This window comes from Engystomops pustulosus, chromosome 8, assembly GCF_040894005.1.
Source record: "Engystomops pustulosus chromosome 8, aEngPut4.maternal, whole genome shotgun sequence".
NCBI classification, from domain to species: domain Eukaryota; kingdom Metazoa; phylum Chordata; class Amphibia; order Anura; family Leptodactylidae; genus Engystomops; species Engystomops pustulosus.
In genome coordinates, this window is record NC_092418.1 from 64,715,618 (window position 1) to 64,740,242 (window position 24,625).

The 24,625-nt window shown below is 42.9% G+C and overlaps 1 protein-coding gene across 11 annotated transcripts in view; it reads left to right on the forward strand.

The window, feature by feature from the left end:
• The window catches only part of C8H2orf80 (chromosome 8 C2orf80 homolog), a 98,434-nt gene that overhangs the window by 48,564 nt on the left and 25,245 nt on the right, over window positions 1-24,625 (forward strand). For all 11 annotated transcript variants that reach the window (XM_072121021.1, XM_072121015.1, XM_072121011.1 and 8 more), the window contains 3 exons: window positions 21,533-21,614; window positions 23,886-23,968; window positions 24,453-24,534. In XM_072121021.1, coding sequence (XP_071977122.1) covers window positions 21,533-21,614; window positions 23,886-23,968; window positions 24,453-24,534 — 247 coding nt within the window. The remainder of the gene's footprint in view (window positions 1-21,532; window positions 21,615-23,885; window positions 23,969-24,452; window positions 24,535-24,625) is intronic.

The window sequence follows — 24,625 nt, forward strand, 5'->3', positions numbered from 1 at the left end:
TTCAGCTTGTGCACCAGGGCCTGCTGGTATTCATGCATTCTCACACTCCTTTCCTCTCCAGGGATGAGAGTGGAAAGATTTTGCTTGTACCGTGGGTCCAGGAGAGTGAATACCCAGTAATCGGTGCTGGAATAAATTCTTTGAACGCGAGGGTCACGGGATAGGCAGCCTAGCAAGAAATCTGCCATATGCGCCAGAGTACCAACGCGTAAGAATTCACTCCCCTCACTGGCCTGACTGTCCATTTCCTCCTCCTCCAACTCCTCCAACTCCTCTTCTTCTGCCCATACACGCTGAACAGTGAAGGACTCAACAATGGTCCCCTCTTGTGTCTCGCCAACATTCTCCTCTTCTTCCTCCTCATCCTCCTCCACCTCCAACTCCTCCGATATGCGCTGAGAAACAGACCTAAGGGTGCTTTGGCTATCAACAAGGGAATCTTCTTCCCCCGTCTCTTGTGACAAGCGCAAAGCTTCCGACTTCATGCTGATCAGAGAGTTTTTCAACAGGCCAAGCAGCGGGATGGTGAGGCTGATGATGGCGGTATCGCCACTGACCATCTGTGTTGACTCCTCAATGTTACTCAGCACCTGACAGATATCAGACATCCACGTCCACTCCTCATTGTAGACTTGAGGAAGCTGACTGACCTGACTACCAGTTCTGGTGGAAGTTGACATCTGGCAGTCTACAATCGCTCTGCGCTGCTGGTAAACTCTGGATAACATGGTTAATGTTGAATTCCACCTCGTGGGCACGTCGCACAACAGTCGGTGAGCGGTCAGTTGGAGGCGGCGCTGCGCTGCCCTGAGAGTGGCAGCATCTGTGCTGACTTCCTGAAATGCGCACAGATGCGGCGCACCTTCGTGAGCAAATCAGACAGATTGGGGTATGTCTTGAGGGAACTATCAGATTTAACACATGGGCCAGGCATGGCACATGTGTCAGTCTGCCGAGTTGCAGAGCCGCCACCAGGTTACGGCCGTTGTCACACACAACCATGCCTGGCTTCAGGTTCAGCGGTGCCAGCCACAGATCAGTCTGCGCCGTGATGCCCTGTAATAGCTCTTGGGCGGTGTGCCTTTTATCGCCTAGGCTCAGCAGTTTGAGCACCGCCTGCTGTCGCTTAGCGAAGGCACTGCTGCTGTGCCTAGAGCTAGCGACTGATGGCGCCATGCCCACGGATGGTAGTTCGGAGGAGGAGGTGGAGGAGGGGTGGGAGGAGGAGGAGGCATAGTAGGCCTGAAAGACCTGGACCGAGGTAGGCCCCGCAATCCTCGGCGTCGGCAGTATATGACCAGCCGCAGGGTCACACTCGGTCCCAGCCTCCACCAAGTTAACCCAATGTGCCGTCAGCGATATATAGTGGCCCTGCCCGGCAGCACTCGTCCACGTGTCCGTGGTCAGGTGGACCTTGTCAGAAACGGCGTTGGTCAGGGCACGGATGATGTTGTCTGACACGTGCTGGTGCAGGGCTGGGACGGCACATCGGGAAAAGTAGTGGCGGCTGGGGACCGAATACCGAGGGGCGGCCTCCGCCATGAGGTTGCGAAAGGCCTCGGTCTCTACTAGCCTATAGGGCAGCATCTCCAGGCTAAGCAATCTGGAGATGTGGACATTAAGGGCTTGGGCGTGCGGGTGGGTTGCACTATATTTCCGTTTCCGCTCCAGCGTCTGGGGTATGGAGAGCTGAACGCTGGTGGATGCTGTGGAGGATCGTGGAGGCGACGATGGGGTTTTTGTGCCAGGGTCCTGGGCAGGGGGCTGACTATCAGCTGACACAGGGGAAGGAGCAGTGGTGTGCACGGCCGGAGGTGAACGGGCTTGGTGCCACTGAGTGGGGTGTTTAGCATTCATATGCCTGCGCATACTGGTGGTAGTTAAGCTAGTAGTGGTGGAACCCCTGCTGATCCTGGTTTGGCAAAGGTTGCACACCACAGTCCGTCGGTCATCCGGTGTTTCCTTAAAGAACCTCCAGACTTCTGAAAATCTAGCCCTCGACGCGGGAGCCCTCGCCCCGGGAGCTTCACTACGTGACACATTTGGCGCTGATGCACCTGCTCTGGCCCTGCCTCTCCGTCTGGCCCCACCACTGCCTCTTCCAACCTGTTCTGGTCGAGGACTCTCCTCCGTCTCAGAAGCACTGTGTTCACCCGGCCTCTCAACCCAGCTTGGGTCTGTCACCTCATCATCCTCCGATCCCTCAGTCTGCTCCCCCCTCGGACTTCCTGCCCTGACAACAACTTCACCACTGTGTGACAACCGTGTCTCCTCATCGTCGGACACCTCTTTACACACTTCTTCCACTACGTCAAGAAGGTCATCATCACCCACAGACTGCGACTGGTGGAAAACCTGGGCATCGGAAAATTGCTCAGCAGCAACCGGACAAGTGGTTTGTGACTGTGGGAAGGGTCCAGAAAAAAGTTCCTCAGAGTATGCCGGTTCAAATGCCAAATTTTCATGGGAGGGGGCAGACTTGGGGGGAGGAGGCTGAGGTGCAGGAGCTGGAGGAGTGCCGATTTCGGTGACATGGGTGGACTGCGTGGAAGACTGACTGGTGGACAAATTGCTCGAAGCATTGTCGGCAATCCACGACATCACCTGTTCGCACTGTTCTGGCCTCAACAGTGCTCTACCACGAGTCCCAGTAACTTCAGACATGATCCTAGGGAGTGTAGCTCTGCGGCGTTCCCCTGCTCCCTCATCAGCAGGTGGTGTCTCACCCCACCCAGGACCACGGCCTCTGACCCCTGCAGTAGTTGGACGCCCACGTCCCCGCCCTCGTCCTCGTCCTCTACCCCTAGCCCTCGGGTTAAACATTTTGAAAATGAAAGTTATAACTTTAATTTTTTTTGTGTTTTTTAGTTTTTTTTTGTGTTTTTAGTTTTTAAAACCAAACAATGCTATCCTATTGCTATGGCTATTTTCTAGCCAAGTATGAAAGCACACTGCTATGCCAGATGAGATGACGCTGAGTTATGAAAAAATAAACGTAAAATAAAAAGGAAATGGCAGACTGTGCCTAATTGAAATCCAACCCCTAATAAATTTTCCCACTTCGGTCTTTGCGATGGATATGTGCGTCACTAAGCGCTAAACACAGCGGTCGCAAGTCTCACTACAAATTCTTCACAATTTGCTAGTAGATGCACTGCAGCAAGGACAGCCACCAGCAGATCAACCAGAAATAAAATATATATAACGCTATTGTAGGCGTAAGTAAGCCGTTTGGATTCTCCTTTGGCTATTTTCTAGCCAAGTATGAAAGCACACTGATGAGATGACGCTGAGTTATGAAAAAATAAACGTAAAATAAAAAGAAACTGCCAGACTGTGCCTAATTGAAATCCAACCCCTAATAAATTTTCCCACTTCGGTCTTTGCGATGGATATGTGCGTCACTAAGCGCTAAACACAGCGGTCGCAAGCCTCACTCCAAATTCCTCACAATTGGCTAGTATATGCACTGCAGCAAGGAAAGCCACCAGCAGATCAACCAGAAATAAAATATATATAACGCTATTGTAGGCGTAAGTAAGCCGTTTGGATTCTCCTTTGGCTATTTTCTAGCCAAGTATGAAAGCACACTGATGAGATGACGCTGAGTTATGAAAAAATAAACGTAAAATAAAAAGAAACTGCCAGACTGTGCCTAATTGAAATCCAACCCCTAATAAATTTTCCCACTTCGGTCTTTGCGATGGATATGTGCGTCACTAAGCGCTAAACACAGCGGTCGCAAGTCTCACTCCAAATTCCTCACAATTGGTTAGTATATGCACTGCAGCAAGGACAGCCACCAGCAGATCAACCAGAAATAAAATATATATAACGCTATTGTAGGCGAAAGTAAGCCGTTTGGATTCTCCTTTGGCTATTTTCTAGCCAAGTATGAAAGCACACTACTATGCCAGATGAGATGACGCTGAGTTATGAAAAAATAAATGTAAAATAAAAAGAAACTGCCAGACTGTGCCTAATTGAAATCCAACCCCTAATAAATTTTCCCACTTCGGTCTTTGCGATGGATATGTGCGTCACTAAGCGCTAAACACAGCGGTCGCAAGTCTCACTCCAAATTCCTCACAATTGGCTAGTAGATGCACTGCAGCAAGGACAGCCACCAGCAGATCAACCAGAAATAAAATATATATAACGCTATTGTAGGCGTAAGTAAGCCGTTTGGATCCTCCTTTGGCTATTTTCTAGCCAAGTATGAAAGCACACTGATGAGATGACGCTGAGTTATGAAAAAATAAACGTAAAATAAAAAGAAACTGCCAGACTGTGCCTAATTGAAATCCAACCCCTAATAAATTTTCCCACTTCGGTATTTGCGATGGATATGTGCGTCACTAAGCGCTAAACACAGCGGTCGCAAGTCTCACTCCAAATTCCTCACAATTGGCTAGTATATGCACTGCAGCAAGGACAGCCACCAGCAGATCAACCAGAAATAAAATATATATAACGCTATTGTAGGCGTAAGTAAGCCGTTTGGATTCTCCTTTGGCTATTTTCTAGCCAAGTATGAAAGCACACTGATGAGATGACGCTGAGTTATGAAAAAATAAACGTAAAATAAAAAGAAACTGCCAGACTGTGCCTAATTGAAATCCAACCCCTAATAAATTTTCCCACTTCGGTCTTTGCGATGGATATGTGCGTCACTAAGCGCTAAACACAGCGGTCGCAAGTCTCACTCCAAATTCCTCACAATTGGCTAGTATATGCACTGCAGCAAGGACAGCCACCAGCAGATCAACCAGAAATAAAATATATATAACGCTATTGTAGGCGTAAGTAAGCCATTTGGATTCTCCTTTGGCTATTTTCTAGCCAAGTATGAAAGCACACTGATGAGATGACACTGAGTTATGAAAAAATAAACGTAAAATAAAAAGAAACTGCCAGACTGTGCCTAATTGAAATCCAACCCCTAATAAATTTTCCCACTTCGGTATTTGCGATGGATATGTGCGTCACTAAGCGCTAAACACAGCGGTCGCAAGTCTCACTCCAAATTCCTCACAATTGGCTAGTATATGCACTGCAGCAAGGACAGCCACCAGCAGATCAACCAGAAATAAAATATATATAGCGCTATTTTAGGCGTAAGTAAGCCGTTTGGATTCTCCTTTGGCTATTTTCTAGCCAAGTTTGAAAGCACACTGCTATGCCAGATGAGATGACGCTGAGTTATGAAAAAATAAACGTAAAATAAAAAGTAAATGGCAGACTGTGCCTAATTGAAATCAAACCCCTAATAAATTTTCCCACTTTGGTGTTTGAGGTGGATATGTGTGTCACTAAGAGCTAAACACAACGGTAGCAAGTCCCCCTGCAAATTCCTCACAATATGGTACTAGCTGCACTACTAGTGCCAGGAAGCCCAGCCACAAGCAAACAAAAAAAAAAAAGTATAACGTTATTGTAGCCCTAAGAAGGGCTGTTGGGTTCTTGTAGAATCACTCCTGCCTAACACTATTCTAATAGAACACCCTAACGCTTTCCCTGACCAGCAGCAGCTCTCTCCCTAGCGGCATCCAGACACAGAATGATCCGAGCAGCGCGGGCAGCGGCTAGTCTATCCCAGGGTCACCTGATCTGGCCAGCCAACCACTGCTATCGACGTGTAAGGGTACCACGTCATGCTGGGTGGAGTGCAGAGTCTCCTGGCTTGTGATTGGCTCTGTTTCTGGCCGCCAAAAAGCAAAACGGCGGGAGCTGCCATTTTCTCGAGCAGGCGAAGTATTCGTCCGAGCAACGAGCAGTTTCGAGTACGCTAATGCTCGAACGAGCATCAAGCTTGGACGAGTATGTTCGCTCATCTCTAGTTCTTAACTTTACCTTTCGCTAGCTGAACCAAATGGGACATAGTTACTAGAGATGAGCGAGCACTAAAATGCTCGGGGACTCGTTATTCGAGACAAACTTTTCCCGATGCTCGAGTGCTCGTCTCGAATAACGAGCCCCATTGAAGTCAATGGGAGACTCGAGCATTTTTCAAGGGGACCAAGGCTCTGCACAGGGAAGCTTGCCAAACAAACGAAGGTAAGCTCCAGCGAGGATCCAAAAATGTGGGAAGTCAAGAAAAAATATATGAAAAAATCAAAAAAATGGAAGCATAAAAACTAACTTTTAATTCATAAGGTTAAAAAACCATGTGCACATGGGAAAGAAAAAAGCCATGACGCATTTCGGAAGTCAATCCTTAGTCATACTGGCTTGTGTGCATGTGGGAACGTGGGGCATTTAAAGTCTAAATGGAAACACCCGGTATGCATGAGAAGAAGGAAGTGACGTAATGAAGACACAGTATAAGGGAAAGAGGGAAAACCCGATGTGGACAGAAAATGTTTACAGATGTAAACAAATTGTAAACAATGAAAAGATCTAAAAAGATCAGGCAAATCTTGAAAATGCGGTAGGTATGAACTTAATAGAAATGACATAATAGAGACACAGTATAAGGGAAAGAAGGGAAAACCCAATATGGAAAGAAAAATGTTTACACGTGTAAACAAATTGTAAACAATGGAAAAATCTAAAAATATCAGGCAAATCTTGGAAATGCGGTAGGTATAGACTTAATAGAATGTCGGTGAGCTGCAAGAAAGACTTTATTTCCTTTTGTTTTTCACATTGCCGTTTACACCATTTGTTTCGTGCTCCACTGACTTAGTTTTTCTTTTTTCTTGTGAACAGCCCAGCCATCTGTTCACTTTAACCCTTTCATGATAGTCAAGATTTTTCTAATACATTTTTGCATCAATATTGTTATATTCCATAAAACGCAACTTACATAGAGAACTTTATATTTTTAGTGCAATATGGATAACATAAATGTGGAACACACTGTATGCTCTCAAATCTCATCTTTTGCGATGTCTGACCGTATTCATAAAGCAAAAGAGCTCTTTTCTAATCCAGGAAACAACCCAACCAACAAAACTCTCCAAAACATGTTCAGTGACATTGAAAAATTGGAAGTTTCTCTATTGCGCACATGGTGGGATGCAACCACCCTCAAAAATTATGTTTCTAAACAAATGATACCAAGAGGCCTTCGGCTCTATAAACTACCTACCACCGTATACGATGATGACTTTAAACAAGAATGGTATTCTATTCTCACGGACTGTTCTATCAAACTTATGGAATTAATAATTAAAAAAGAAGAAGCTAAAATTTCTTCCACTCAAATATCTTTACAAGAACTATATTCTTCTATTCACTCGGATTCATCTCTGGAAGATTACAGAACTTTAGACAAAAAAATGAAAGAAAAAATCACAGCTTTGGAAAACCAGATTATGGACACTAAAAAAAGCAAATTTAATAGGGACACACAGGACTCTGACACTGTGTACACTTGGAGACAAAAACGCAGGTACTACCGCAAATCTATATTAAAAAACAAAAACCAAACACATGTCAATTTTTCTTCCTCAGAGTGGGATTCGGATGCACTGTGTACACTTGGAGACAAAAACGCAGGTACTACCGCAAATCTATGTTAAAAAACAAAAACCAAACACATGTCAATTTTTCTTCCTCAGAGTGGGATTCGGATGCAGCAACGGACATGTCAGATATAGAGCGCAATGATACATCCTCTTCCTCTCATACCAAACCTTACAAACAACAATCAAAAAACGATGCAACCCGGCACAAAACAAAAGATACAGGAGGAGAGCCGGTCGCAAGCATAAAAACCAGATCTCAACATCAAAAAACTCGCAACAACAAGTAGCCTCATGTTCCTCCAACAGCGTATTGAATATGTCTGCATGCACTTTGTCTTCTCCACAAATACAAGTACTTGCTAAAGGACTTAATTTTGCCCCCACTAGTCATTTTAACCTATACAACACCATACAGGATGTAAATAAGTTCGTAAGATCTATTATGGTGAAACGCATTTTTTTGATTTGGAAACATCTTCCACTCCTACTGATTGTATCATCTCTGAACTCAATGAATGTGGAACTACCGTGTTTCCTCTGGACTTTTCTCTTGCGGATCAAATTTTAGTATCTAATCTCAACACTCTTATGACTGAAGATGGCGTTTCCACAACTCAGCTGCACGATACTTTTCATAAAGTTACCAAATCCAATCCACATTTCTTTTTTTTTTTTAAACTGTTTTATTGAAAAATATACATAAAACAAAATAAAATTCACTGATCTCGCGTGCAAGCGAGAGAGGATATTACACATTATATAAAATAAAATAAGCATCCTGTACATAGATCAAGTCTATATGATAATAAAAGATCATACAATTCTTATAACGCTATAATTATTTTAACTTTACCAGGTGGGTATTTACCCGCTTGGATTGTAACGTGCTATTAGTTGGGATTATCATGACTAAGGTTTTATCAAACAGGTTTGGTATTGTGGTTCAGGTTCTATTCCCCCTAGACAAAATATCTTCAGGATTAAGTGATGTGAGTGGGGAGTCACACCAATTCCGCCACACCTTATCAAATTTCGCTATGCAGCCTCTCTTTTTATATATCACCTTCGCATATGGGACTGTCTGGTTTACTAGCTGTAGCCATTGTGTGAGAGAGGGATTAGAGTCACCCATCCATCTTAGGGCAATAGCTTTCCTAGCTAAGAATAGTGATTCTCGTAAAAAGACTTTCTCATGATGTGTCCAGAGTTCATCGTCTAATACACCAAAAAGACATATCAGTGGGGTTTTTGAAATGGGTTTATTCGCAACTTGGGATACTACACTCATCACCGAGGTCCAAAAAGTTTCTATACATGGGCAAGCCCAATACATATGCCAAAAATCAGCAGGGGTGTGCGAGCATCTCAAGCATTGAGGAGATGCAAGTCTCCCCATTTTAAACAATCTTAGGGGAGTTAGATAGCTCTGGTGTATTATGTACAATTGGGTAAGTTTATTATTAACAGCTGGAGAAACATATAGATGGGATTCCAAAACCTCTTTAAGTAACTCGTCATTTAATTCTGGGATGAGACCCTTCCATTTCTGGATCACTGGAAGTTGCATCTTAGTGGCTTTGCTATCAATAAGGTGTGAATATATGGTAGAGATTATGCCTCCTGGGCCTTGAGATCTTCCAATTCCAATAAGTGGATATGAGGAAATAGTAACTAGGGGGCTAGGGAATTGTGTCTGTACTGCGTGTCTCAGCTGCAGATATTTATAGAAATGTGTTCTCTGTAGCTGAAATTTATCTCTTAGTTGGTCAAAAGAAATGAAAACATTATTCTCATAGAGTGTACCTAAAGTAGAGACTCCCATGGAGTTCCACCAGTCTTTGTCAGGGAGTTGTTGTAACTGCGGCAAGCCATCATTATGCCAGAGAGGAGTTTCCGATGGGGTATTAGTACAGGGGCAAATCAGGGTGGCTTCCTTCCACACCGTTCTGGCCACTTTGTGTATAGGTAAGAGTTTCTTACCAAAATTTCCCTCTGTTAGAAGTGCCCACAGGCTTAGTAGGTTTAAACAATCTGCCAGCTTTTTCTCTGGGTATGAAAGCGGAGTATGAGATAGCCATGGTCCCAAAAATCTAAGTTGACCTGCAAGATAGTATAAAAAGATATTGGGGAGAGCCATCCCTGCTTGATCCTTGGGTCTTTGTAGTTTCGCTAGCTGCAGCTTTGATCTAGAGGAGCCCCAGATAAAGGTAATTATCATAGAATCTAAAGTTTTAAAAAAGTGTTTAGGTATAGGGTAGAAAATGTGTTCAAGTACATAAAGACACTTTGGTAGCACAACCATTTTGACGAGATTTATTCTGCCTGCCACTGACAAAGGGAGGGATGCCCAGGTTTTAAATTTATCTCTAAAATAGCCCAGTAGAGGAAAAACGTTGGCATCTAGGGATGTCTTTGGATGCTTGGGCAGTGTGATGCCGAGATATTTAAATTTGTCCACGACTATGAGGTCTGACACCATTCCCGAGGAGTCATTATTCCTGTCTGGGGATAGGTACATTAAGCACGATTTGCTCCAGTTGATCTGGAGGCCGGAGAAGGTCCCAAATTCATTTATGAGGTCTATGGCTCTGGGGAGGGAACTGTCAGGCTGTGTCATGAAGAGGAGAAGATCGTCGGCATATAGTGCAAGACGATCCTGACCCTCCCCATGCGGTATCCCAGTGTATATTGTATCTAGACGGATTTTATTGGCTAGCGGCTCCATAGCTAGAGCAAAAAGGAGCGGGGAAAGGGGGCACCCCTGCCTAGTTCCTCGTTCAAGGGAAAATGGTGTAGATAACAGACCATTTACGGAGACTGAGGCTTGCGGTTTCCGATAGAGAATGGAAACCCATTTCCTAAACACTGGGCCAAACTTGAATTTCTGAAGTACTGCCTGCAGATAATTCCATTCGACCGAGTCGAAGGCCTTGGCCGCATCTAGTGAGGCCAGGGCCCAGTCTCCTTTCTGTTCTGCGCCTACTTGAAGAATTATCTGTGACCTACGTAGATTGTCTGATGTTGACCTGCCCGGCATAAAACCTGCCTGGTCCGTATGTATTAGGTCAGTAATGACTTTGTTTAATCTACAGGCCATTATCTTAGTTAGGATTTTATAGTCATTATTCAGCAAAGAAATGGGCCTGTAAGAGCCACATTCCTTCGGATTCTTATCCGGCTTAAGAATAACTACTATGTTAGCCTTGTAGAAAGACTCGGGAAGGGTTTCGTTCTCAAATGAGGATTGGAGCATTTGTAGCATGGGGGGTAGCAGTAACTCTTGGTATTGGGTCCACATCTCTAACGGGAGACCGTCAGGTCCTGAAGCCTTACCTCTAGCCATTAATTTTAAGGCTTCTTGTAGTTCTTCAATTGTGAAAGGGGCGTCAAGCAAGTCTCTTTGCTCCTGGCTGAGACTCGGACAGTCAATATTGTCTAGGTATGCGTCAATCTCAGACAGAGAGGAGTTCGTCTGTTTGGAGTATAATGTGCTATAGAATTCTGCGAAAGCCGCTAGAATCTCATCATTAGAGGTAATAGCATCTCCAGAAGGAGAAGCCAGTTGTAGGACCGTGGGAGAAGCTGTGTTCTGGTGTATTAGTTGAGCTAGCAGACTACTAGACTGATTTCCTAATTCAAAATATTTCTGGTGTGCGAAAAAAGTTCTCCTTTTATCCTTTTCATATAGGCATTGTAGGTATTGTCTGCCAGTGTTGAGCCATCTTTCTTTGTTAGAGTCAGTGGGATTTCCAGTGTATATGTGCTCTAAGCGAGAGCAAAGGGCACCTAATTCTTCCTCCTCTCTAAGCGCATCCCTCTTTATATAAGTAATGGCGGATTGCAAACAACCTCTTATATATATTTTCAGCGCATCCCAATATGCAGAGTGTGAATTTGAATCTACATTACTAGCCAGGTATTCCTCAATTAGTGCAGGGGTTCTATCAGTGGCAGGCAGAAGAGAAAACCAGAATGGATGGATTTTGCGTGGATTGGTATATGTATGTGTAGTCGGGAATTTAAGGACTGTCAGAATAGGGGTATGGTCAGAGACTCCTCTCGGCAGGTGGATGATTTTATGTAGCAGTGCTACCACATTACCATTCCCGCATACATAGTCAATTCTTGAAAGAGTATTTCTACCAGGGGTATGACACGTAAATTCTCTAATCTGTGGGTGTTGTAACCTCCAAAGGTCAGTCCACCCAAGCTCCATTAGCAATCGAGCCAGGGGGGTCTGAGAGTCCAAAGGCTCCTGTATGGGGTCATTCCTATGCTTGTCTAGGGAGACATCAAGCATAGCGTTGAAATCGCCCATGCAAATCAAAGTAGCGTGTGGGAACTGAGATGCAAAGCAGGCTGCTTCATGCAGCACCGTTAGAGGGGAGGAAGGAGGATTGTATATACCAAGGATGACAAATTGACGGCAGTTTACCCAAGCTTGAAGAAATAAATATCTGCCTTCGGGGTCTCTTTTCACTAGACCTGGTTCCCATCTGACTGATCGGTGAACTAAAATCGAGACTCCTCTAGAATGGGATGTATGTGTTGAATGTTGAGCCCATTGAACCCAGGGTTTCTGGAGCAATCTAACATTATCCTGGGTTAGATGGGTCTCTTGGAGACATATGATGGAAGGTAAGTGGTTCTGAATATATGACATCACAATGTTCCGCTTGCGATTGTCTCCTAGTCCTCTCACATTCCACGACATTAATTTAAGAGTCATATTACCAAGACCTTATGTTAACCGTTTATACAATAGCTGAAATCCCAATCTAATACTCTTACTTATAACTTGCTCAACAGGAGCAACGCTGTAACGCTCTATCAGAGCAACCAGAAGCAGTTGATCCAAACCACAGATCAACTACTCAGAAGTAGTACGGGGTAGCCTACGCTTAAGATGGAATCCAATAGCGTAAGCTAACACTTCCGAGCAGAGCTTCATCTTGTAATAGTTATATAGCATAGACCATAGAAAATTTAAATACAGAAATATAAATTTCTCTCCGGGGTCGGAGGGCACCAAACATGGGTATCGATAATACACATTTCACTCTTGTGTGGGCGACACTTATATAAGCGAAGCATAGACATAAATATATCACTTTAGATTCAAGTGTGGACCTTTTGGTCGCATCATACTGTCCACCTAGGATCAAACCACGCCATTTTGGTGGGAAAAGAAACATAACATAACGGACAAACAAGGAGTATACTTAGCAAGTAGGGTCTCTAGTATGCTTTGTAGCTTCATACAAGCTTGCGGCAGGTAAGAGAGAATGACGGTCTCAGGGTCTTGGGGGACGTCTCCTGGTGTTCAGCCAGTCGTCTGCCTCATTAGGCGAGTTGAAAAACATGACACGGTCTTCATGCACTACACGTAGGCGTGCTGGGAAAGCCATAGAATAAGGGATTTGTAACTCACGGAGCCTTTTCTTCACTCCCAGAAACGTGGCTCGCGACTTTTGAAGGGCTGCAGAAAAGTCAGGGTACATAGCCACATTGCTGCACTGATATGAAATGGTACCTGCACGCCTGGCAGCACCCAAGATGGCGTCTCTGTCCTTACTGCACAGTATGCGGACCAGCATAGGGCGTGGAGGAGCTCCAGGTGGGGGAGGCCTGGCGGGGACTCGGTGCGCCCGTTCTACAGCGTATAGCGATGAGACAGATAACTGCGGCAGTACCTCTTTAATCCATTTCTCCATAAAAGTGATGGGATCTGCTCCTTCCGATCTCTCTGGTAAGCCCAGTATTCTGATGTTATTTCGCCGCAGGCGATTTTCCAGGTCGTCCGACTTCTGGGCCCACATTTCAGCCGCTTTCTCTAGCGATACAAGCTGGGCTTGCACTGGAACGTTGTCGTCCTCTATTTGTGATATGCGCTCTTCCGTGTCTTTAACCCGGTCTCTTAGCTTTTGCATGTCTTGTCTGAGGAGACCAACATCCACTCGTATCTCTTCAATTTTGGTAGTCAACGATACCGTGGAGTGTTGTATTGCAGCTAGAAGTTGAGCAGAAACTTCTTTAAGTGTAGGTTCTGGCACGTCATCCTGAACGGCTGCCTCATCAGACTCTGAAGTTGTTTGATCTAGCTGCGCACATGGTGGTGCCGCGGCGCCATTATGGGGCCCTGGTCTTGCAAACCCCTTGAGCCTCTCAGCAGCGGCGGAGTTTCGGGCTTTGCTCATGACTCTCGACCCGCGACCGGAGGAGCGTCTGACCCGAGAGTAAGGTATGTTTGCGGTCTATATTACAGCAGGATTATATAGATAAAGCTCTCTCGGTAGCGGAGCTCTTCTCAGATGCGTCCGCTCATTCCGGAAGTCAGACCACGCCCCTCCAATCCACATTTCTATCCTATCCAAACAAGAACACCAGCTATGGACACTTTCCAACTGTCAGTTGTGAAGGACTTAAAGGATTTATCTGAGTCATCCGTTTCTAACAACAATAATTTAAGTTTGGGCGAACGTCAAGCTTTACAGGATCTCAAAAATAACAAGTATATTACTGTGAGAAATGCCGACAAAGGTGGCTCAGTTGTAGTACTTGATTCGGATCTCTATGCACGGGAAATAAAAATCATGTTACAAGATGTTTCTACTTACAGAAAATTAGCTGACAACCCCACTACTTGGGTCCGCAAAAAATTATCTTCACTCTTACAAGAGGGCAAATGCCTAAACATCTTTGACGACAAAACTACATCATTTCTTTTGCCAACTCATCCACTAACCCCTATCCTGTAAGCCCTACCCAAGACACATAAGGAACTTTTTCCCCCTCCTATGCGCCCGATAATATCTGGGGTAGGCTCTTTGACAGAGCAACTTGGGAAATGGTTGGACAATATGCTACAGCCCCTTGTACTACGCATCCCTGGATATATCAAAGATAGCCGTGAGGTGTTAAAAAGCATGTCAAATTTTTTCTGGGATAGCAATTTATGTTGGGTTACTTGTGATGTATCATCTTTGTATACCATGATACCACACAATTTAGCTATCTTAGCAATAGCCCACCACCTAAGCAAGTACAGTAATTACTCTAAGATATTACAAGAATTTATTTTAGATGTCTTAAGATTTCTGCTAACCCACAATTTTTTTGCTTTTGACAAAGAATTTTATTTGCAGGTACAAGGCTGCCCTATGGGGGCCAAGTTCTCGCCCTCTTTAGCTAATCTATATATGGCATGGTGGGAGGAACATTATATATTTACGGACACTAACCCTTTTGTTAAATCCATAAAATGGTATGGTAGATATATAGATGATTGCATCTTAGTTTGGTCGGATGACATATGTAACATTCCCAATTTCATCAGTTACATTAACAACAATACTCTTAATTTGACATTTACTCATCATTTCAATACTACCTGCATACATTTCTTGGATATCACTTTAACAGGACACAGCTCTTCCCACTCTGTGTCCACGTGTCTGTAGAAAGCCTACATCAGGCAATACCACTCTTCATGCCAAATCCTGTCATCCCAAGCACACTATCAGGAACCTACCAGTCGGAGAGTACATCAGAGCACGATGCTCTTGCTCCGACTCTGATACATTTGTCTCTGAAACCCATACCATGGACAACCGTTTCAAACATAGGGGTTACAACACACATACCCTCGAACGAGCTAAAAGAATAGTAGACACTAAACCCCGCTTGGAATATTTATTTTCACAGCAAAACCGTAAAAAACAACAGCATGCTAATAGTGTAACTTTCAGCACAACTTACAGTGAAGAATTTTCCATGGTTAAAACTATCATACAAAACAACTTACCTATTTTATACCAGGATCCTATAGTAAAACAAATTCTGTCTAATGGTGTACAATATGTTGCCAAACGTGCTTCCACCATAGGCAACATTGTTTCACCTAATATGTTCTCTAGTGCTGATAGTTCCAGCACACATACTAATACCTGGTTACACCTTAAAGGCAATTTGAAGTGCGGTCAGAATAGATGCACGGTATGCAAATTCATGAAAAAGTCTGCCACCTTTCAAAGCTATACCACCTCTCACCAGACATTGTACAATATTAATAAATATGTAAACTGTGAAAGCCACCATGTGGTATACCTTATCAGTTGCACATCGTGTCATCTGCAATATGTCGGATGCACAGTGAGAAAATTCAAAATTCGTCTACAAGAACATGTAAATGATGCACACAAAATGTGCTCACGAAACATGTCCAATGTAGCAAAACATTTCAAAACTGTTCATTCTGGCTCTTTTACACATATGTCGGCATTGGTTATCGAAAAAGTTCCCCCACCTAAAAGAGGAGGCGATTGGCGCAAAATCCTACTTACTAGAGAGGCTCTTTGGATACTTACTTTAAATACTAGCCATCAACATGGTTTAAACTTGCGATCCGACCTCATGTATTTCTATTAAGTCTATACCTACCGCATTTCCAAGATTTGCCTGATATTTTTAGATTTTTTCATTGTTTACAATTTGTTTACACGTGTAAACATTTTTCTTTCCATATCGGGTTTTCCCTTCTTTCCCTTATACTGTGTCTCTATTATGTCATTTCTATTAAGTTCATACCTACCGCATTTTCAAGATTTGCCTGATCTTTTTAGATCTTTTCATTGTTTACAATTTGTTTACATATGTAAACATTTTCTGTCCACATCGGGTTTTCCCTCTTTCCCTTATACTGTGTCTTCATTACGTCACTTACTTCTTCTCATGCATACCGGGTGTTTCCATTTACACTTTAAATGCCCCAAGTTCCCACATGCACACACGCCAGTATGACTAAGGATTGACTTCCGAAACGCGTCATGGCTTTTTTCTTTCCCATGTGCACATGGTTTTTTAACCTTATGAATTAAAAGTTAGTTTTTATGCTTCCATTTTTTTGATTTTTTCATATATTTTTTCTTGACTTCCCACATTTTTGGATCCTCGCTGGAGCTTACCTTCGTTTGTTCTTCCATATTGTCTCGGAGCGGCCCGACTTCTTTGCTCCGTGCGCCTGATCCTCATATGGCCTCCTACATGTCGGTGAGCTGAAAGAAAGACTTTATTTCCTTAAGCTTGGCCAAACACCTGGGAACCTCAGAAAAGGATGGAAACACCACGGAAATGGACCGGAAACAACAGGGGCAGCATGCATGGATGCCTCTGAGGCTGCTTAATCGTACCATTATGCCAAAATTATGGGCAACAGCATGGCCATGACAGAGTGACCGAATGAGGCTAGATAGCATCTAAAACATGCAATAATTGCCCTGACACTATAGGGGATGGCATTCAGAGGCAGCGGCAGCAGCGGCAGGCTAGAGAGTGTCATGGCGACATACCCTAAATGGACTCAGGTTTCACCAAAGGAGGTGAGCAAGAAGCGCTGAAATGATTTCCTATGTGAACAAAAGGTTGACGGTATATTTAGTCGATAACACAGCATGGTGGCGACATAGTGACCAAGTTCCATAACGTATCTGGTGAAACACCCGAAAAATGAGCCTGACACAGCTCTTTTCATAAGGGGACGACATGTGGAGGCAGCCATGGAGACGACTTCCATGATTAAGAGCGACAGTATGGGGCATTCATATTGCGAACCATGTTCGTTCCTTAAATACAACCCGCAATTTAGATGGAAATAACAACGAATATTGAATCCCAGCTTCTACCATTCTTTTCTTTACTCCTTAAAGCTAACCCTGGCTCTTTGCGTGTCCCTAGAGAAGTCAGGGTATATTGAACATTTCTCGCCGTTATTAGTTATTCCCGCCTTTTCACTACATTTCCTCAAGATTTGAAGTTTGACCAAAATCGCTCTCGGGAGACTCCCTGGTACAGGTTTTTTTGATGGAACCCGATGTGCTCTCTCTACCCCAAACACTGCGGAGAAATCCTCCACCCCAAAAGTGTCTATTAACCATTTTTCCATCTTCTTCTTCTGGGTTCATCTCCCTCCGGAAAGCCTACAATTCTAACATTGGCTCTCCTTGATCTATCCCTCATATCCGTAATTTTTAATTGTAGCCCTACATTCTCTTCTTTGATCTTTGCAATATCTGTCCTAAGATCCTGCACTTGTGACTCTAGTTTCTTACAACTTTTTGACATTTCATTATTCTTATCCCTTATTTTGTTCATTTCCTCCCTAATAAGTTTGATGTCTGAGTTCAAACTACTGATCTGTTCATTTATGTTATCAATTGCCACCTTAGATTCCTCAGCCGAACTTTTAGTCTCTTTAACAGCTGTCAATATTTCAGTAAGGAGCAGGTTCAGTTCTTGGGGGAGATCTTCCCTATGCAGTGTCTCAAGTCTAAGACTCCCCTCCCCCCTTTGATCTTTTACGGTCTCTTTAGCACTCATTTTGGTTTTCGGAGGAGGGGTTTTCCATATTTTCTCCAGACCCCCACCAGATTTTCTCACATTTTTAGGGGGCATTTCCCTCCTCTAAAACTGGCCCCTGCTACCTAAAGACTTATAGTAAAAAAAAGAGATACAAGCCTGCAGGTCAAGCTGAAAAATCACATCAGCAGTGTAGATTCGCAAGAACCCCACGAAAAAAAAAAAAACCAATAATATTGGCCAGCAGTCCCAACAGGTCTATATATCCACAATCCCTAAATATGATATTAGTAGTGCATATTGGAACACCGTTATAACAAACACTTTTTCTTTCCAATGTAATGGTTCAGGATACCTTGGCAAATTAATAGTTAATCTAATAAACTGTACCAACCAGTGTCTATCATCACAGTTAAGCAGTCCTGATACTAATTGATAGTGGTTAACACAATATGATCAGGCTCTGTAGCGAGGTGACTCAAGAATTAAATGTTAGTCGACAGTCATAATCGACACCCTTCGATTTCATGTCACTCAGGCGACAGCTTTGAGGTTATACGTTAGTCCACCACCATCTCAAGCGCCCTTAATAGAGATTGGCAACAAGCACACGTGTTAGTCAGTCATAACATTTCCTTATTCCTTAACTTTCCTTTTTAAACCAAGTATCGAACATCCGAACAAAGGGCAGCTCCGGAAGGTATGTATTAATCCAATGTTAGTCCGTTAAAGCAGCCACCAGCTAGCGTGCATATGTTTCAACTGAGTCAGTGCAGTGCTAGTAAGCAATATTAGATAGTAATCTGTTAGTTATCTGCTAGTCGTTAGCCGTCGGGCTGCCAGCCGTATCCAGAAAATAGCACATACACGTTATTGCCGTAGAAAAAACAATTAAGCAGAACCGTGCATGGCAGACAAAAAAAAAAAAATGAAGGAAGGAAGGAAGGAAAAAAAGGAAGTCAGAGGAGATCTCACCAAGCACTTTTCTCGTCGGATCTGTGGTGCTGTCCTTTTCAGGTGCCGAGAACATGTCCGCCACTGAGAAATCCTCCACCGAACTCCTGGTGGCACTCACCAGCCACTTTATTAGGTACACCATGCTAGTAACGGGTTGCACCCCCTTTTGCCTTCAGAACTGCCTCAATTCTTCATGGCATAGATTCAACAAGGTGCTGGAAGCATTCCTCAGAGATTTTGGTCCATATTGACATGATGGAATCACACAGTTGCCGCAGATTTGTCGGCTGCACATCCATGATGCGAATCTCCCGTTCCACCACATCCCAAAGATGCTCTATTGGATTGAGATCTGGTGACTGTGGAGGCCATTTGAGTACAGTGAACTCATTGTCATGTTCAAGAAACCAGTCTGAGATGATTCCAGCTTTATGACATGGCGCATTATCCTGCTGAAAGTAGCCATCAGATGTTGGGTACATTGTGGTCATAAAGGGAGGGACACGGTCAGCAACAATACTCAGGTAGGCTGTGGCCTTGCAACGATGCTCAATTGGTACCAAGGGGCCCAAAGAGTGCCAAGAAAATATTCCCCACACCATGACACCACCACCACCAGCCTGAACCGTTGATACAAGGCAGGATGGATCCATGCTTTCATGTTGTTGACACCAAATTCTGACCCTACCATCCGAATGTCGCAGCAGAAATCGAGACTCATCAGACCAGATCAACGTTTTTCCAATCTTCTACTGTCCAATTTCTATGAGCTTGTGCAAATTGTAGCCTCAGTTTCCTGTGCTTAGCTGAAAGGAGTGGCACCCGGTGTGGTCTTCTGCTGCTGTAGCCCATCTGCCTCAAAGTTCGACGTACTGTGCGTTCAGAGATGCTCTTCTGCCTACCTTGGTTGTAACGGGTGGCGATTTGATTCACTGTTGCCTTTCTATCAGCTCGAACCAGTCTGCCCATTCTCCTCTGACCTCTGGCATCAACAAGGCATTTCCGCCCACAGAACTGCCGCTCACTGGATTTTCGGACCATTCTCTGTAAACCCTAGAGAACCCTAGATCAGCAGTTTCTGAAATACTCAGACCAGCCCTTCTGGCACCAACAACCATGCCACGTTCAAAGGCACTCAAATCACCTTTCTTCCCCATACTGATGCTCGGTTTGAACTGCAGGAGATTGTCTTGACCATGTCTACATGCCTAAATGCACTGAGTTGCCGCCATGTGATTGGCTGATTAAAAATTAAGTGTTAACGAACAGTTCGACTGGTGTACTTAATAAAGTGGCCGGTGAGTGTACGTGCTTGCAACCAGTGCATCTCGCAGCCGACAGCTTAGCCTCTCGTCCCTCCATTCACATATATTCACACTGTGTTGCCCCGAAACAGACCTCCAGGAAGTCCAAGCGTTGGACATGGCTGCAGCAACGAGGAAGCCGCCGGACCTCTCTCGCGCAGGCAGCCTCAGTCCACAGGATTGATCCCCGGTTCCACGTTACCTTCAGCTGTCAGCGCTCCATGCCAAGCGGAAGGGGTAGGAGCCCGGGGTAAGGAGCCGAGAACGGACACCACAGGGGAGGACGCCGCGAAAGTTACATGCCGGGAGGTGAGAGACAGGAGGGGGCGGGAGGCGCGGCACTGATGAAAGCCTCACGTTGTGCCATCACACACCACGTGGGAAAACCCCTTTAACAGTGGATGTCACTGATTTTGTGTCACTTAGAATCACAATCCCGATGTTATATTAAAGGGGATAAGACTAAAAGGACAAACAAGGAAGTGAACTTTGTCCCCAAACTGTCACCTACCTGCTTACTAGGTCCTCCCTAAACAGGGGCCAGTAATTGGTTGACGTTCCCTTGCTTTGCCAAAGGACACAAAGAAAGACTTACAAACAAATAACACAAAAGCAGGATCAGAGTTTCTGACAAAAGTATAGATATCAAATATGGCACAAAATCAGAATTCAAAGGGATAGTCAGAATACTTAAGCCAAGATTGGAAAACCAAAAATACTGGTAAATAGCACAAAAGCCAAATTCCAAAAGCTAGTGGAACACATAAACATCACTCAACTAGATGTGAGCAGAATACATATAGATAGATTCAACTGCATAAGACACTGTAGATGACTGGAGAAGAACTCTGTGCAGTCAAAACACAGCCAGCAACATAAACCACAGTTCACACTATGAAATGTCAAGCAAAAACAAAGTCAGAAATTAAAAACGTTCTAAGCCACTTACAGTGGACAGAGGGAGACACTGGCATGGGTGTTACAATTACAATAGGATGGAGGGAAGGGTGCTCTCGACTGCAATCACTTACTACAGCACCAAGGGATCATATGGGAGAAGATAACTCACAAATATAACAATCAACAGAGAGATCCATCACAAAAACAGCCTTTGGGCTCAACATGTTCCATGTCATTGTGTTTTCCTTTGTGGCTAGAAACACTTGTTTAATCTGAGTTATTTTCAGCCTTTTAAGTGGTTATGCAGTAAAATAAAATTTTATATAGACTCTACACATCCTTTGTGCAGCCTTTGCTAGCAGACTCCTAGGAATAATAATGGACCACTGAAACAAATAATTGGTAACGTAGTGACAGGGTGTAGTACATATCTATTCTTTATTTGTCTACTTTTACAGCTTATTTAAGTATAAGTCGAGCTATACTCTATCTTACTGCAGTGTTTTAGTGTATATGAAATATTAATGTTCTTTGCTTTTTTTGAAGGGGAGACTATGTTAGCACTACCCTTCGAGAGAAAGAATTTGATCCAAAAGGGAGAAAGCAGTCTTCAACCCTAGATGACCTGGTAAAAAAACAGTAGTTTTTGGTCATGATTTTCATATATTCATGCTATTTAAGCTTTGATTTTTTTTTGCTGTTCGTCTTGCTATCCAATTCAAAGAACTTAATGTAAAATTTTATTTGACATTAAATAATAATGATTATTAATAATAATTAGATGATGAATGTTAATATTCTTTAAACGTTCTTCCCCTAAAAAAATCTTTCAGGAATTCCTTTATATCATTTTTCAACAGAGAATGGGGAGAATAACACTATGCCTCACACTAGAATACAGTCTACATAATTCTGATAATATCATTTTTCTAAAATCATTAACTTATTAACCTGGTGACCCCAAGTCATTCCAAGTCTCCCCAAAGCAACCATCAAGAGTTCCCTTAAGAGTAATATTTGAATGGAAGAAAACCCTGAAGTTGGAATGTATAAAGTCAATGTCAGCAAAGATAATTTAATATATAATGGAATATTTTATTTTGCTCCAACCTCTTTTACATAACAATTTCAGAGCAAATATTGCCTGTTGAATAATCATATAATGTGATTTTTTTGTTTGAGATAAACAGGATATTCAGGATAGGCAATCAGGATATTGTTCCATCGTAGTTAATGGCATAAATCCTCATGTATCTCCCAGCTTTTAGAAATGTTCTCAATTGTATTCTGGAAAAATAATAGTGACAGTTCCTTATATGATTTGGAGATAATACCTTTCCTCTTCTTTGCAGAGTTAATTAGATACTGAGTCAGCTATACTAACCCCCTCAAACCTTATAGCAAGATAGACCAGTTTAATATAATGCAGTAAGAGACCTCTTCCAATAAAACATAATTTTGCAATACAGAGAGTGATTTTTCTAGTACAAGACAATTTAAAAACATTATTATATATGAAGTCTAGAGTGCCCTTTATTCAATGGAAGCAGTGGAATAGTTGCAGAAGTTGGAAAAAGAGTGTGACTGCAGCAAATTCCTCAGTGAGTAGAAATTTCTCCTGCTGCACCTTGGGGAAACATCTTTGGAGCCCGGTAGTCAATGCACCAAGGAGCTGTCGCCAGTAATCTGACTGTCCCTGTAGTGACTGTTTTGCATTTATTTTTAGAAAAAACATTTTTTTCTGATCCGTTTGTAAAATATTTGTATGATAGATGGTGACATTGAATCATTGAATTTTTTTCAGATTCCCTGTACATGGCATGGGATATTAAATACTTTCACTATGAATTTCAATTTGTTACACAGAAAACAAGCCCTCATACAGCTCTTTACTGTGGGTGTTTGAGAACTCCAAGACAAAAAAGAATCTGGTTGTTAAGGGGTTAAAATGCTAATTGTCAATCTGATTAACTCTTGTCTCGACTACTCTGAGTCCCAACCAATTGGTCTTCCATTTTCTAAACTCTCTTCTGTACAGTGTAGTAGCTCCCTACTTCTCCTTGCTCATTTTAGTCTATCACCAACCCACGCTTTTCAATCTGCCAGTGATCTTAGATTATTCCCTTCCTTAAAGAGAACCTGCCTTTGAAATGAAGCCACCCTTATCCCTAAATGGCTGCAATGTAAAAAAACTAGTTTGTAAACTTATATGCAACTCACCATGTGAGTCCAATGAGGCCTCATTTTATTCAGTGCTTACTGCACAGCCCTGCCTCCTTGTTCCTGATTGACAGGCTATGATATGCTGCTATAGGGAACATTGTGAGAGAGCTCTGTTACATCATTGCGCGCTAAAAGTCATGTGGCTAGGGTGATGTCATCTAAGGTCCTGTTACATCTGCTTTAAGCTCATTAAACTTCACCCTCTCCCTATGGGTGGAAAGTTACCTGACCTGTTCTGTGATAGCTGATACAAAAACAAAACAAAAAATAGATTATTTAAGCAGCCCGTAAAGTAGTTCCGTGTGGATAGACTTCTACCATGTGTAAACTCAGGAATTAAGCACATGTAATGGTTTCCTACAGCTTTTTGATCTGATAAAAGGGCTGACCTGACTCAGAAACACATAATCTAAATAAAGGCAAGAATTTAAACTTTAAATAAACTTTCATTAATCTGTTTGATGTTATAGTAATCCCCATACTATGGCTTGAGGTTGATTGCTTTTATGTTAGGCATGCTGGTTGTCAGTTTATATAAATGAGAAAGAGCTACATTCTTGTATCTTGAGACCCATTTAATATATCTCTTTCTAGATACATGAACAAACTACACTGTATATTGTTTGGTCAGTTAGTGAAGCTGGATTATTCTAACACATATAAGTTTTTATTTTAGGCTCATTATGATCTGGCCATAGGTGTTGCATTACAGTGGCTTAGTACTTCTAAAGGAAATGAATCACTTAAAAAAGAAAGAATGTAAGTATTTTAATAATTTATTTAGAGCTGGAAAACTACTGCATAGTATCTAGTATTACACTAAACAAGTGAATCACTTATAGATACCATTCCTTACAAATAACATATATAACTACAGGAGTTATAAAAGTGTATACAACCATTTCCGAGAGTTAACTAGTGGCATCAGTGCCTTCTAAAAAGCTATGAGAAACAGAGGATCAGTATACACTGATTCACTGAGTTATGTAGCAATGAGAAACACAGAAAAAGTACCGGATATAGGATAACAATATTATTGGTGGGGGTCCAACTGACAGAACTCCCAACATACATGAAAACAGAGATCCTGTTTCCAGAAATTTATAAAGCAGCAGCACTTATGGATAGCCTCATTCAATGCTTATGCTGGTGTCAGAACATTTAGACATGTCAAAAAAAGTGTCTACATAAAAACTAATTTAAAAGTTTTTGTTAAACTATTACAGTTTTTTTTCTTGTTTAGTAAATTGGCATTAAACCATCATTACCCAAATCGGATGGAAAGAGAAGCTATGATCTTGTCTTCCTTTGCAGGCATGTTAATGGTAAGAACCTACTATAGTGCAGTGGTAGCAATCCTATGGCACGGGTGCCAGAGGTGGCACTCAGAACCCTCTCTATGGGCACCCTTGCCCT